Source organism: Aythya fuligula, chromosome 3, assembly GCF_009819795.1.
Source record: "Aythya fuligula isolate bAytFul2 chromosome 3, bAytFul2.pri, whole genome shotgun sequence".
NCBI lineage: Eukaryota > Metazoa > Chordata > Aves > Anseriformes > Anatidae > Aythya > Aythya fuligula.
The window spans coordinates 53,308,391-53,324,504 of record NC_045561.1 but is presented as its reverse complement, the minus strand read 5'-3'; the positions used below and the strand labels follow the sequence as shown (position 1 = coordinate 53,324,504).

The following is a 16,114-nucleotide window of genomic DNA, read 5'->3' as shown; positions in this document are numbered from 1 at the left end:
CAATGCCACACATCACGACACATATGTTACGGGGGCTGTGTTCAGCATGTTTTGAAACACACTGTCCGGTATGTGTATATCAAAGTTTTCTAATCCAAAATGTGCAGAGTAAACTGAAGCAACCACGACACAGCTGTTGAGAGGAAGGCTACAGCCAAGGAGGGGAGCAGTTAGGTGATCGCAGGCTTCTCGATACTGGCACAGAAAACCACACAGTTTTCCTTCTGAAGCCGGGATCTTAGAAACTTCACTTTCTGTGTGTTGGTTTTATTTATTTATTATTTAAGTCAAACGTCCGATCCCTCCCGGAGCAGCCTCCCTGCCCCGCCGCGGCCATTTCCTCCCCGGGCCGAGCCGTGCCGGGCCGTGCCGCCTTGGGGGTTGCCATTTCGAGGACAGCTCAGCCCAAGAGCCCCCACGGGCACTTTCTCCTCGGCACTTTTCCACACACGGCGCCGGGCCGGGGGCAGCGGGCTCCCGCTGGGCCCTCGGGCCGAAGCCCGCCGGCCGTGAGGCCAGCTCCGGGCGGCCGAGGGGAGCCGGGCGGCAGCACCTGGGGGCGGAGCGGCGGCGGGGCGGGTCCGGCCGCGGCCCGCGGGAGGAGCCGGCCCGGGGGGACGGCCCGGCCGGCGCGGGGCGGGCGGGGAGCGGGGCCGCGGGGATGGGAGCTTGAGAGGGGGCGAGTCCGCGGCCGGAGGAGCGCGGCGGGCGGGCTGCGGGAGCGGTGGTGCCGGTGTCCCGCAGGGGCAGGTCCCGGCGGGGCCGAGCCCGCCATGGAGCCGGTGACCAGGTGGAGCCCGAAGCAAGTGGTGGACTGGACCAAGGGTAAGGGCGCCTGTGCTGCCCAGCACGGCTCGGCTCGGCTCGGCACGGCCCGCGGGAACTTTCTGCTGCCGGGCTCGGCTGCCCCGTGGACGAGCGGGGCCAGCCCCAGCCCCAGCCGCAGCGGCAGCCCCGTCCCGGGAGCGGGCGGCTTCCAGGCCGGTTCCCTCTCGGGGCCCGTGAGCCCCGGGCGCTTTTTCCTCCCTCTCCGGGGCGCGGGGAGGAGGTGAGCCCCGTCGGCGGGGCGGGCAGCGGGGCACCGGCGGAGCTCCCCCAGCGCTCGCTCCCGTCCCCCTGCGGCCGTGCCCGGCGGGGGCAGCCCCCCCCTCCTGCCGGCCGGCCGCGCGGGTTGGCTTGCAGCTTTTCGGGCGAAACCCGCCCGCTGGCCGAAAACACCTTGGTTTGTAAGTTAAGCAAAGTTGAGTTAAGGAGGAGAGCTGGAGTTAAGCAAGGCGTTTGCAGAGCCCGTCCGCTGGTGCGGCGCTGGGAAGCTGTTCCCCGGGGAAAAGGAGGTGGGGGCTGCGAGCTGTGCCCGCAGGTACCCCACGTCCCTCTGGGGGGACACCTGCAGTGCTCGGTGGCTTTTTTTTTTTTTTTTTTTTTTTTTTTTTTTTTTTTTTTGGGAAGGCAGTTTTGGCTTCCACTCTGTCAAACCTGGTCGGACAGTGCCAGTGAATGGCACTTTCTGAATGGCAATTAGAGGTCTGCGCTCGCAGTTCCTGCTCTGCAGTGCGAAAATCAAAAGGGAAATAGCTCTGAATTAGGTGAGAGGCTTGTGACTTGTGGGACGGACTGCTGTTGTCTCGCAGGACTGTGCTTTAGGGCCATCACCCTTTGTTGTATAAAGCGTTTTCCCATGCTTTCCTTGATTTGAAGTTGATGCGAAATTACGAATGCTTTGAGAGTTGAAAGCTCCCCTGGATTAGCAGCGGCACTCACTTATAGCAGCCATTACTCCGATGTCTCAGGACCATAATGCTGATTAGACTGCATGCCTGTGGTCAGCACTTGGCAGGAGTTCGCTTCGAGACTGAGTCAAATTTGGAAAGCAGGCTAATGTTTTCGTACAGAGAGCAAGATGGATACTCCCAGCCCTCCTGAGTGTGAACATGTGTCCGGGCGTGCCGGTGCCAATGATGGACTGTCCGCACAGACTCTGGAAGGAGAGGAGCCCGCACGGACGTGCTCCGAAGTTATGCGTTAACATCTAAATAACTTCCCCAGAAAGACCTCTCTTTCTCCTCTTGGTATTGGTTTAAACAGGAGTGCATTGTTACAATGAAATAAGCCTTCTGCTTTGGCATGTGGAATATTTATATAATGCTGTTCCCTCATTGTGTTTTTTCTCTTGGGCACTGAAAGTTTGTTACCTTGCCAGATTAAAGAGTAAGCCTGCTAATCATTCTAAAAGGCTTTATTATACTTAAGCATGCTTGGCTTGCTTTCTTGCATAATTTATTTTACTTGCAGGTTTCTTGAACAGGTAACTCTTTAGTTGGACCCTCAATTAGTGTTATGCAGAATAATTTGAGGCCTGGCTGTAGTTGGAAGGTGGATCTTCTGACTAATGCTAACGCGTGTCCTTTGAAATGCAAAGGAATAAATTAAAGACTGCCAGTGACTTTTGTTTCTGCTGTTGTTTTTCAGTTTCCAGGTAAGCATTTGACCTCTTCAGTGCACGGCGTCTTTTTACGTCACTCCCTGCATGACAAGATTGTAATAAAGAAATGTGGAAAACTTTATTTTTTGGCTAGACTTTCATCTCTGCGCATTAAAATTGACACTTTAATAGCAGCCTTATTAATGCTATGTTTCATGGTTTATTTTTAAGCCAAAATGCTTGACTACTATGTAGTTCACAACCACTGCATTTTATGTTTGAGCAGAGACCAATAGTCTGTATTTTAACTTATGATTATTATCTTCAATTCTCGAGGCTAGTTTTATAAATACACTGATTAACAGAATGTTTGGAGAGGAGCTTAGGCCTTTTGTTTGACTATCACTGTCCATCTAGGAATGTAATACCATGAGCTTCACTCAACTGGTCAAGCTCTGGGAGAAAATGTTTGGCTGGTGGTGTCCTCTGCCTGTAGTTAGTGCTGTGGTGCCATGGAGATGTGTTCTAGGAGAATGACATAAATAACTATGGTGGGAGATGCCAACTTGCAGTGGGGAGATTGGTTTTGCAGATAATGATGCATGCATGTCATACAGCGATAAAAGCATCTTGGAAAAAAATTAAGGGAGTAGCGGAAATAAATGGTCTGATTTAGTCCATTTTTAATGTTCAATGGAAAACAGAAGTTTTCTCCAGGAACTGTTTTTCTATTTTGAATTGTTTACAATCAAGCATCTATTAATTGATACTTTTAGACTGAAAACAAAACAAACAAAAACAGCAACTACAAAAAAAAAAAAAAAAAAAAAAAAGGACAACAAAACCCCACCTTTTCCCAACTAAAAGAAGCATAAAAACTTTCCCCTATTCCAGGAAGCAATTACCAAAAAGCCAAATCCAAAAGTAAGCTGTATAACTGCTTCTGGACAGTTAGCTTATTTGCTTTTTGTGAACCTGTCTTCCTTTAAAAAACAAACAGACAAAACTAACTTTTTTTTTTTTTTTTAACAGGACAGCTCTTATCCTGAATAGTTTCTTTCTATGATTTTTGAGCTATTAATTTCTATGCAGATTCTGTAAATAGGCTTTATCTGTAATTTAAAATAGAACCTATTTGGAATTAATTACACAAAAGTGAATATTTTTAGATTTTTGTAGCCAGATTTTAAATGAAAAGAGCTTTGTTTGTCTCTGGCAACAATAGGTGATACAAGAAGCTGTCGCTTGTGTTCTCTTGTTAATTCAGACTAGAATGCTGCTGTTTTTTTGTGAAGAAGGGTGTATTTCTGGCAAAGCGACCGTACTGACAGTAGTAGAATTGTGAAGAGTGGGTCTAGTGAAATCGAAGCTGCTGCTGAAGAGTTGTACTTTTGCTCACTAGCAACTTTGTAGGTGAAGCATTCACCTACATATGCTTTTTATGCTTTTTAGCAAGGATATGAAGAGCTGCTGCATCGATATTCGGAAACTGGTAACTGTATGGGCACCTCTTCAATTTCTGTCCAGAAGAGGTGCTGGTGTAGTCACGGGCTTCTCTTACCGTGTGACAGGGACTTGAGAAGTACTTGGGGGTTATATTCAGCAGTGGAAAGGTACTCTTTTTTTTTTTTTTTTTTTTTTTGTGTGTGTCTAGGTTGCTGTGTTGAATTGACTTGCTTGCAGGTGGTTGTGTGGAGCTTGTTTAATGATTTGGCCTTCACTATTTTCTTGGAACTGACTGAACCGAGATGTTGATATTTTTGAGTTGATCCTTCTGGGAGAGATATTGCTCCTGCCTGGCATTGCAGCTGACCTGCAGCCTTGCTCCTGTGCGGGCCAAGATGCTCGTAGGCTCAGAGTCCTCACTTCTTTCTCACACTGCTCTTGTACTACTCCTTCCCCCAGAGCTTTTAAAAAAGGGAGTCCTGGAGTAATTCAGGTTATGTTGGGACATGCTAACAGCCACAGAGATTGCAGCACATCTGCTGCACTGCTGCTGGTATCGTTTGACTGTGGACTTGTAGTTTTCTGGGCTTGGCTATCCCAGGTGCAGAAATCATCAAGAACTCATTGACATAGGGCCATTTGTGTGGAAAAATCTCCAGCACAGAAGTGGCATACCTCTCTGGCAGAGTGACAATTTGAAGAAAACATAGTAATGTGGTCCTGCGGAGAAACTTCCTGTAGTCCCAGAAGCCCCTGGCTACTGAAAACCTTGCAGCTAGGGTCATTCCTCAAAAGATGTGAGACCAAAAAGTTGTGTAAGGGGAGGTTCTCCTCTGTGAAAAATGTCACCGTCTTACTAGACAACATCGTTGTATCTCCTCTTTGTTTTCAGTAGCCTGATTTCCCTCTTCCCTGCTGCCCCCAGGCCTAGCATACTTATGTGACTTGTGACTTCAAGCCAAATTTTACACGGTAAAGACAGTTTGACATGCTTGTGGTTATATGCCGTCGTTGTTGTGAGTCTCCATTACAATCTGGCCTTTGTTCCTGTAGCTGTGGGCTCAGCTAGCTCTGGATCGAGCTGGCACTTTGGTCTTTTTATTGCGCTGTAGGTTCAGTTATTCCATTACCCAATAGTTCATGGGTGTCGTTTATTCCTGTGGCTGTTATGTCACAAAATACTCTGATTTCCATTCCTGGTCAATCTTGAGGGAAAGTGCGTTTATTTATAGGTATGCCTGGAAGAAGGAAGAGAAATATGCTAATTTATTAATAGTTAGCAATTAATCGTGAGGACCTGGTGTTCTTTTTTTAGTGCTATCTCGCTTACCCAGGGAGATTTCAGCAAGGTCAGCTGTGTTAACTGTGTGTGCTGGGAGCTGCAAACTGGAGCTGGATTTCAGAAGCAATTATGAGTGACACATAGCACTGAAGTTTTTTTTTTTTTTTTTCCAGCTTTTTTTCTTTTTAAGTATTCTGAAGCAAACACTATTGTGTTCAAGTTATTTGGAAAAAAATCTAATGCTAATAAACTGCTACTTCTCTCTTAAGAGAGTTTTTTGCTTTCAATGAAAAGTAGAAGAAAGACTTGCCCATAACTGCAGAGGAGTTTCTCTGTTTGCTTGATTATTTAAAAATATATTCAAACAGCCTTATTAAACACATCAGGAAATGGTATTGAATGAACACGCTCTCTTTTCAGGTATTTGAACTGCAATTCTGACTGTAGCCGGCCCATAATGTTTTGCCAGCAGAAGGTGAAAATACTAAATAAATCTATTTAGTGTTTGTCTGTGGGATGAAACTTGAAGTGAAAAAGCTGCACAACCAGTTTGTACGAATGCTGGTTTAAAATTATTCATTCACTGTTGCTAAGATAAGTGTGTATGAAAAAATAAAACAGAGGAGTTGGCCTCTGTGTTCGTGTGTTTAGATCACGTTTTCATGTTTTTCTGCTGTGTTGCAGTTTCTTGAGCTGCTTGTGGGTTCTGTGCTGTTTTTTATTTTTTTTTTATTTTTTTTTATATTTTTTTTATGATCTTTCAGTGTTCACAGTCAGCTCTGTTTGCTTTGCCATTAAGAGGCTGTTCAAACTATTTTAACCAAACATCACAGGTCTAGAAGTAGAGTGCTGTCATCATAATGTCTGAAAAGCAACGTTTTAAATGCTAAATTCTCCATGGGCTTTGCTGGAAAGTTGATTGTAATCTTTATAAAGAAATTGTTATGCAACTCTGACAAAGAATTTAAGGTACAGGTGGGTGGGTAGTGGGTAAAAAGTATATTTAGGTGGTACCTAAACGCTGGTACTAAACTAAACTGGTAAACTAAACACTTGTACTAATCAATTAGAGGTATAGTAGTGGTGGTAGTTATTAGGTGAAGTTTCTTCTAACTGTTTAGTGGTAGCAACTGGCCAATGAATTGGTTGCATTTTTTTCTCAAACGCCTTTCTTTCAGTGATCAGAAGTCTTTTGTTTCCATTGTTTGAGACTTCTGGAGCAAAATCCTCCTTTCTTCTGTCAGACTTTCGTAATTCTAGTTACTATGTGCTTGTTCCTTCTGCCTCTTTCTGCTTTGGACTCTTTGTTTTTAGCATGTAAGTCCTCTTGGCCAAGGATCATGCCTCTGTCTGTACACTGTCTAGCACACTGCACGAGCTAATGGAAGACAAAGTACAGGGCACTAGATAAAATGCATGTTGAAATTTGTCATGATGCTTTATTTTCTTAAGTAAAAGAGCCTGACAAAAAAGTTGTTATCCAACAGATGCTACTAGATGAATTGCAGTTGGAGTGATGCGTGCAGACGGCCTGTCAAGAAGTATTTAGAAACATGTGGGGTTTTCTTTGGGTGGTGTTTGTTCTTTCCTTTTGATTTCTTAAATCTAAGCTTCTGGATTGCCTGATCTAAGTCTTGCTCTATCAGTTAAGCTCCTTCCAGGCATGTCAAGCAGCTGATGACTTGCAACGGTTAAGAAGTGTTAAGAGATGTTGAGACTGTTCAGTTCTCTGCTGCATCATCTTAGAACAAGATTTGGCTTTGCAAGGAAGCTTCACACACAAGCTATGTCAGTGCATAAGTCCAAACATCAGTGCCTCTGTGAATTAACTGGTAAAAATTGATTTCCATTGTATCTTTTCTGTACTTGTGATATCATTAGTCTTAATTTGTACCTTACATTTTCCTGACGTCATCACATGCTCCGATCTCACCTCATTACAGGTTTGTTGTTTTGGGAGTGTCCCTGCTTTCAGTCCTCCAGATACTCCAAATATGTAAGTCCTGTTTAAAGGAGAAGGTAGTGGGATACTGATGTTGTCAGTAACTTACAGAGGGGAAAGGAAGGGTGGATAGGAATTAATGGAGCTGGGACCTCTGTAGCAACCTCTTACATAATTACAAGTAGTTCTTTAGGACTCAGTTTCTTGTGGTCACAGGATTGTTCACAGATTTTAATGTTACTTCACAGGGCTGCAATAAGAGTTAGGAAATTCAAATAAAATACTGTTTGTATCTCTGTCTGAAGTTAGGCAGGGTATATAGTCCTTTTGTCATTAGGGCTCTAATTTCTAGTGTGAGATGACTTCTGAGTCTAAGGTATCATTCATATCCCTGGGCCATGCTTGCTTTGCATAAGAAGATTGCCTGCAGATTTCCATATGCCTGCTTCCATCCTTTCAGAATACAACTAATAATATTTTACAGCTTGGAGGATCTGCAGGAGGTACATAGAATCTGCCTGATTGTGTTTTTTTTGTTTTGTTTTTTTTTTTTTTTTAAATCCAGTTTTAAACATTCATTAGCTATTAAAATAGATATTTGTGATATTATGAAAAGTAGCTACTTTTCATCAAATGTTGCATGTGCTGGATAAAACCAAGCATCTGTATTTGATTTGGTGAGATCAAATCACTGACCTTTGCAACTTTGGTCTACAGACGTTCATTCAGTATCTGACCAACTTGTATTTTAATACTGCATTAGTGCTGAGGTCGTGTAGTTTCTTATACGTGTTTCTCCTGCCCTTTTACATAAAGACAATTCTCTTTCACTGCAATACCAAAATCTTTTTTTTTTTTTTTTTTTTTTTTTTGGACTTTCTTATATTAGTAGTTAGGTGTAGGTAAGCCAAGTGTCTGGTGTGGTGTTGCAATCAAAGCTCTGTGGTGTAAATGTGATCTTATCTTGCTTCTTGATCAAAGGAGAGAACTCCATTTAGCACTTAATTGATGCTCATCAAGGGCTAAGGCTTCTGCTAAAGCAAGTGTTGATACACGCTTCTAGGCTAATATGATCCTGATGTCTCTGCCTTGTGTGTGCAAAATGAATGTTGCTTAGGTTGCCATCCTTTTATCATTAATGCTAATAATATCTTTCCTTATCTCACCGAGTCTTGTATTACTGGAATGCAGTTTGCCAGGTGAATGCATTATGAAAAGCTCTGTAATATGCCTATTTTGTCATTAAATAGGCGATATCTTGTCTGATACAGATGCTTTCCCAGCCTGAACAGAAGGGCAGGGCTCAAGGTATTGCTTCCTTTGTCTATGTTGTGAGGCAAGCTGGTTAAGGGCTTCAGCTGGGCTTTCTCACTTGTGTAGCTTGTGAAAGGCCCCCCCCCCCCCCGCATAACCAAAAGGAACTATTGCTTTCTGTTGCGATGCTGCTCCTGTCGTCAGTTCCAGAGGTGATGCTCTGTCCTGAGCAGCAGTGTGTTTTCTCCTCCGAGCCCTGGTGTGGTGAAGAAGCTGTGTCCTTGCCGTGACAGCCAGAAGGCAGCCCATGGTGACAGCTGGACATGCAAGCAGAAGAGTGAAGCTCTGCTGATCTCCATTGGAGTACCAGTACTGTGTCTTTGGTGTCTGAAAAACGTTGTTTTGAGATGGCTGCTGTCATGCCAGGAGGCACGGCGCTGTACCTCAGCAGGGATTGCAGGTGTGCATGTTGGTGCAGGGCTGCAGGGAGACAGAGCAGCAGGGACTGAAGACTTTTTTTTTTCCTGTCCTCCTGCGTAGGATGGAGGGCTGTGAGAGCCAGTTCAGGCACGCCTGAAGAATGCGGACTGAAAAACACGTGAAGGTCCAGGGATGGAGCTGTGCCCAGAGAGCCCTGTAGGGAAACAGTGGAAGCCTGGTGAAATGTACAGGTACCTGCTCTGACATGAGGGTGCCGCTCCTCCAGCCCCTTTCCCCCTCAGGAAATCTAGAGGAGATCTGTGTTCACAGCTTTGCTCACCCGTCCTCAGCAAGGTGCGGGGTACTTGAGGGCTCCACCAAGCAGAGTTTTGAGAGGATTATGGCAAAGCATAACTTGGTAATTGTTGGCATTCCTGATGCAAGCTATAATGGAAACTTTGGTTGAAAGAGGAGACAAAAGATAAATATGCTATAAATTCAGTGTCCTTGTACTTTTTTTTTTTTTTTTTTTTCTTACAGATCTTCTTATAAATATAGTGCATGTAGTATTTGGACTTCAGCTGTATTCACCAGAGGAAGTAACATTATATCTCTTGTCAAATACAATGCCTGTGTAAACATAAAAGTATCAACAGTTATTTATTTGTATTTTAAAACAATCCTTTTTCTTTCCTCTAACATACATGATGCTACTTGAGAGAACAGCACAGGATAAATAAATCCATATGTGAGGAAAACAAGAACTTGAAAATTAAACCTGTCAGTAATTTTTTTTATTTCTTACCAGTTTTGGTTGTATCTCATGGTAGCATGTGTGTTATGTACATAAAGTGATTTTTTTTTTTATTTTTTCTTTTTTAAAAAAGAACATAGTTTGCCTTCAGTTATGCTTAGGATTTAACAGGTATATTGGAGGAAGGTGTAGTACTGGCCTTTGAGGATGAGATTCATTCATCGTTCAGGAGGGTGGGTGTGGGTTGGTAGATGCAGCAGTGCCCATGCTGGAGCACTGTAATGGGCTGACACAAACCTGTGCTTCTGTAGGAGGCACTGGCTGGCAGGGGGGCTCTCACTAGCAGAGATCCTATTCCTGTGGTTGCACTTATGACAGTTTCATATTTCTTCAATGATTTGCTGCCTACTGCTTTATTAGGCTGATGCTGGCAGGCAGGATCCTGGCTAGCAGAGGTACTTTCATAAAGATTTTAACAGTATTAAGGGAAGATGGCTGGAACAGAGCTTTGGGAAACAAAGACTCTAGGTATGATAGGCGCACGCTCTGTGCCTTGTGCAATTTTTATCTTGATTTAACTGTAATATATCACTGTGGCCGTACCCTGGTACTTCAATCTTTACTATATTCTTTCTGTATCCCTCTCAGTAGGAAGCTGCTGTTATTTTAAAGGTAGGGAGTTAAAGATGTGAGGAGTTCAGGATGTGCCTCTGTTACACAGTGCAGTTTTAACTAACCAGAAGTAGGTTATCTATGTACAAGAAACAGCACGAGTCAGGTTGGCATGGCTATTTCCATCCCTGGATGCAGTTATGTTACTTATAAACTCCTTGACAGTCTGTTTGGGCTCCTTCAGGTGTCCACATATGGCACTGTGTGTGGAGCATGTGGTAAAGGAAAGTGATTTGCCTCTGGTCATATGGTGGGTGGCATTCAAATCGGGATTAAGACATGATTAATTTATATGTCTGTATTCTTGTTCTAGTCACCGGAGCCTACAAAATGGTTCAGCAGATCTTGCGTGTATTTTGGGGTGAGCTGAATGATGCTCTGGGCTCCACTGAGTACTGAGAAGGGCTCTGTGGGGTATCCTGGTAGTGTAAGCATGTCAGTCCCCAGCTGGGCCCATCCCGTGATGTCTGCAGCATGGCTCAGTGCTGTTGGTTCCTGGATGATCCCTGTGCCATAAGTCACCCAGAGCTGCTGTAGTGCAGGAAGTGACAACAGAAAATGAGGTGTGCCTATTTAGAAAGGGTGTGCAGGCATATAAAAGGAAAGCATGGCTTCATGTAGGGTTGTTGAAATACTACTAATCAATAGGCATCTGCTGTATAGAAAAGTTGTTGAGTGTAGTCAAATGCGATCTGTATGTGGAAGAGGTGTAATTATATCTTATGCTATTAGCATCTGTTGAAAAATTCGGTATGTTACAACACCAAGTTCTGAAAGTATGGCATGAGAGAGTAATAACAGATGCTTGTGTGATAATCACTAGCCTCTTCTGTCCTTTCTGCTTTGTCTAGCTCCCTCCTGCCCCATCTGCTGGGTGAACTACTTTGTAAAGCTATGCAGGAAGATGAGCAGAAGCATGTGATTCTTCATGGAATGGTGTCTTTCAACAATTGTGATTGAGTCAGGTGTAGCTGATACTTTTTAGATCCTTGTGGTATTGTTAGAAACACTTGGAGCAGTCATCTGGGGCTAGTTTGGGTTCTTCTTACAGCAGGAACCATCATATCTTATGGTGCTAGCCATGATGGGAAGCCAGCAGCAAAATGATGATTTCCATTGATGTTGCTGGAAGTAAACCTTTGGTGAAATACCTTGACTTTGGGTTTTGGTAAGCGTAATATTGTTTAATATTGTACCTTCTTAGACCACATCGCAATGCATAGATACCAAGCTGATGAGATTCTTGGACATACAAAGTTACTCTCTCTTGAAACAAGGTGGTTGACAATGGGATGCTGTGATGTGGCCATAGGGCCAGCAACAACGCTGAATATGTTCTTTTAGCATGGTAAAATCTGTACTGGCATCTCAAGGCAGAGTGACTGGAGAGGATTTCCAGCTCCCAGCAGAGGAGTCACCTGCCAGACGTGCCTGGAGACTCATTCAGCTGTCATTTGCAGAAGTAGTCATTTCCCAGCTTGGGAGCTTCTATGGATGCGTGCAGGTTTTGCTCAAATTAATATGGCTTGGTTGCTGCAGAATACCAAATGGACCGTGTGGTTTCTAACCCATGTGTAATTGAGCATAATGCGTGTAATTTTACTGGCCAGTATCATCCTTGATTTTCCAAGGATTAAGTGTGGGTTGAAATGATAGCTGGAAACTCAACAGTTATTTATCTCTTGTGTCTTTACTGAAACATATTTTGCCATTTAATGTTCTTCACTGTCTTTGGGTATTCTAAAAAATATGGTAACTTCTGAGAATGGTTTTCTATCAAGGTTTAAACAATTTGCGTTCTGCTTATAACACCCTTCTAGGAGTTTTGTTAGCTATACACAAGAGGGCCCTCCCTAGAAATGCTTCCATTGCCTAGGAATTATGCACTGCTTGGAAGCAGCACCAAGGAAGTTGTGTCCTGGAAGAAGATCTTGCCAAAAAAAACACACACACACATAAACAAAAAACACCACAAACATGACCCATAAGAAACAATATCCAATTTATCTAAAGTGCTATGAGAAAGAAGCAAGTAGCCATCAATTAAATTGGCTGACTTTCTTAAATATTTGATGGTGCTTTGTTGTAAGTATCTTAAAGTATCTTTAAGACTTGTTTGAAGCTTTGGCAGATGGTCAGAAATATCTTGTTACCATCCTATTAGGAGTAGGTGGAGTACTTGGAGTATTTGCTCTCACTCTTCTCTCTTAATAATACAAAAAATGCTGGGTGAAGATGTCGGAGTGGCTGAGGCAGACACAGGGCTCTCTCCTGCCCTCCTCTGCTCCACTTCATACTTCACTTCTGGGAAGGAGGTAGGGCTCCTGGTCAGGCCAGTGGTATTTTGGACATGTGTATGATTCAGAGCCCTTGGTTAGCTTTGCTGCTGCTGATCTTAGATCTCTCTGGCTCTATTGTTGTTACGTTTTACAGTTGGCTTCCTTACATTTAGGGCGTTGCACTTGCAGTCCGGTGAGGTCTCAGCTATTTTAGGAAGCAGCGTTATCACTGCGTGCCTGACCAGGGCTGTAAAACAGCACGGAATAATGAAAATTCATCAGGCAGCAAATTGTTTGAAGTGATTCCTTTAAATCTTTAACACAATTATTAAAAAAAAAAAAGGGGGGGGGGGGAGTGGAGAGGTTTGGTGATCGACTGCTCAATTGATAAATCTTGCTGTTTGACACAGTCTGTTTAAAGGAAGCTGAGATGCTTCAGCGATGTGCTTTAAAGTGCCTATTGTGTTGGGTGCTTCAAGGCAGGTCTCTCCTGTCACAGGGACAATGTTATCAGTGTGTTTCACTCCTGCAAATTCTTTGTTGTCTAGCTAATTGGATCTGCCTTTCCCCCTCTCTGCTGCCTCTTCTATTGCTTTGAATTTGCGCTAGCTGATTTCGCTCTTGGAGCTCTTCATGGTTGAATAGCTTCTTGTTCTGCATGTCTTCCCTCATACATTGCTGAGAAACCACCTGCTACTTTCATTGAAGACCTTTAAGCTTTCTCTGATCCTTTTTGCGTTCCTGTGAAGCTCTCCATGAAGTCTTCAGCTGTGATGGCATCAACCTTTGCAGGCCAAGTGTGGTGGCATAGCAGAATGACTTTGGCATTGTTATTTTGGTGCTTTTCAAGGTGTTTCAAGCTCCCTTTGGATTTTTGCTCTTTAATCTCAAGACTCCTTGTGTGTCCTGGCTCATACAAGCAGTAACTTCTAAAGAGAAGTATTCTGGGGACTATTAACATAAAGTAATGTAGGCATGCAAACAAAGGCAGTATATCCTAGGACAATCCAGTAGGGCCTCCTGTGGATTTGTCCGTGATGAAGAACTATGCACTGTCAGCATTTCTGCTAATGCCATGCAGTTTGACATATTCTTGTGATTAGCCAGTGCTGATGTCTGGTGATTCCCAGGTGCCTGTACTTACGCCTCGTCGGTGACTGTTAGGGTAAGGTGGTAGTCAGAAGTGTTTCGTAACTGTGTAGGAGATGGCTGTATGAAAGGCCGGCTATCTGGCAGCTGCATCAGCTGTTGCCTTACAATAAACTGCTCCTTGGGTCGCTCATGGGTGTAGCAGTAATCACAGCGTTCGTGAGGGTGCATGCAGGCAGGAGAGACAAATGTGAGTAATGGACTTTGTTGCAATCAGCCAAAGCAGTTCCACATGGTGGTGTGAGCAGCAGCCAAACCAAATTAAAGGGATCACCCTGTTTCTTCTTGGGAGCCAAGGGGCGGTCAGTTTTGCAATGTTCGCTCTTGTTTCCACTGTGGGAACAGACATCAGAGTGTTAATTAACAAGGGTTCAAGAAAAGGAGCTCTTGTGACTAATGAACTACTCCTTCAACCACAAAAACCTTGAAACTTTAAAACAGCAAGCTCTTAATTGCGTGCTGGAGATGAAGGCCCTAGGGCAGGGGGTTGTTGCGTTGTATTAACCACACAAAATTATCTGACACAGGTTTCATGTGCTGGAGATACAGTACACTCCACGCTCCTTGTTTGTTACTGCTTTTAGAAAATGAAGTGACTTTGGGCTTGACCTGTTAGAGTACAGGATTTATTTTTAGAGTCAACAGAGGCCTTTTTGTGCTAGCTAAGGAGTATAAAAATTACTCATACTGAAAAGGTGTTGACCCAGTTTCCATATGGAAAAGACCTAAACCATGGAAGTACCAGTTGACAAGCCATGGAGGCAGCCACCTTACTGTGCTTCAGAGAGGACAGTGTTTTTTGTGTTGCCTGTGGTCATTGTGTAATTACTCTGATTAATATTGTGTGTGATTGAATTCTGTGCTCACACTTGTTTCCGTTTTATTCCTTTTAAAAAGTATTTTTCTATGCTGTGATGATGAAGTTGTTATCAATATTAAACCAGATGTTCAGAGGCTCCCAGGTGGGAGATATGTAGGGTGATGGAAGTCCAGGTCGAGATAGAGAAGACAGAAATCATGATTTGGTTGTTTTTTTTAAGTTGGGCTGTTGCTTTGCTAGGCAGTTTTGCTCTACAGTTGTCTTCAAAGACTTCCCTTCTTGGTGGTTTCAGCATGGGGATGGAGAGTGTGATGTGGTGGGGGTCTGCGCTCTCCCTTTTGTCCCAGGGTTTGTCAGCCTTAGCTGATCCTCCCTCTGGGAAGGGGATGTGCACTGCTGCTCTCAGCACAGTTGTGCAAGTAAATATATGTTTTTGGCTTCTGTGTCTCTCATTCCAGCATCTTTCACCGGGATTAGTCTGTAGGCATGTGCACGTGAGAGGCAAAACAGTCTATGAAGCTTTGTGTCTGCAGACGAAGAGGTTGATGACAGCTTTATATCTATTAGAGTCAAAAACATTGGGGTTAAAAGGAATGTGTTTCTTACTTTGCGTGAGCTGGGTGGGATACCTCAAGAGATTAATTTGGGGTTATAAAGGCTTCCATGTTACCCTGATTATATGCCCACAGTGCTCTTCTGTGGATTGCTTGCTTGTGAGATATTGATACTTCTGTCAATTTAAAATAAACACCAAGATAGAAAAGTAATGTAAAAAGTTTGTGTGCTTACTGTGGCTGGAGCAGTGTGACTATTTAAGGGCAAGTTAGATGGGCTCTGGGTAAATTTCTCAAATGGAAATTTTGAGTAGTCATTTCCCAGTTAGAAGTGCACTGCTTGGATCTTCCCCTCTTCATGCTTGCATGATTTTTTTTTTCAGTCTTTGCTCCTCCCCTAATCATGCTTTTACCATAATCTAATTCTCCTCCTCCTCCTCCCATAGGTATACTTGTTGCCAACCTTTCCACCCCCCCTCCCCCCTTTCATCTTATCTCCTGTGGCTCTGTTTCCCTCTATTCCAGTTTTTTTTTTTTTTTTTTTTTTTTTTTCCCCTTAGGTACTATTTTGTCATGTTGGCCTTAACTTGGGTAGGAGCAGTCTCACTATCTCCTGTTTTATAACAGCTTTCAGAGGATTCTCGACTTTTTCTTCAGTAGAGAAGTTGCTTATAGAAGTGAGAAAGAGCAGGGAATGTTTTGAGGGACCTCATTAGTCCTTGGATTGTGAGTCTTTTTTTTTTTTGTCCTCTAGAGGCTACCATTTTCTGGTAGCCTCTGTGGTGGCTGCTTGGAAACAAGTTGGCACTTCACAGCTTTCTGCTTATGGGTCTCCATTACTTGTGCTGAAGGCACTACTGGAGTCGACAATTTATGCAAGTTTTGACAGAGAGTACATGGAGGCTGCCGTCACCTTCCCAGTAGTGGTCTTGGTTGGGGAACATGAAGCTATGTTTGCATAAGGATAAAATATCTGTGAGAGGCCCTTGTTGTTGTTGTCTTGCTTTTCCTACAACTTCTTGACATTTTTCATGTCTTCATTTTTGAAAATAAACTCTGCTTTCCCTTTCCCCATTCCTCGCCTTTCTGTGCTGTTCCCCACCCTCTGTAAGACCTAATG

General features: G+C 43.7%; 1 protein-coding gene across 2 annotated transcripts in view; it reads left to right on the top strand.

Moving 5' to 3' along the window:
• Window positions 1-664: 664 nt before the first annotated feature.
• CNKSR3 (CNKSR family member 3) overlaps window positions 665-16,114 on the top strand; it is a 58,081-nt gene continuing 42,631 nt past the window's right edge. For both annotated transcript variants that reach the window (XM_032183876.1, XM_032183877.1), the window contains exon 1: window positions 665-825. In XM_032183876.1, coding sequence (XP_032039767.1) covers window positions 774-825 — 52 coding nt within the window. In that variant the 5' untranslated portion in view covers window positions 665-773. The remainder of the gene's footprint in view (window positions 826-16,114) is intronic.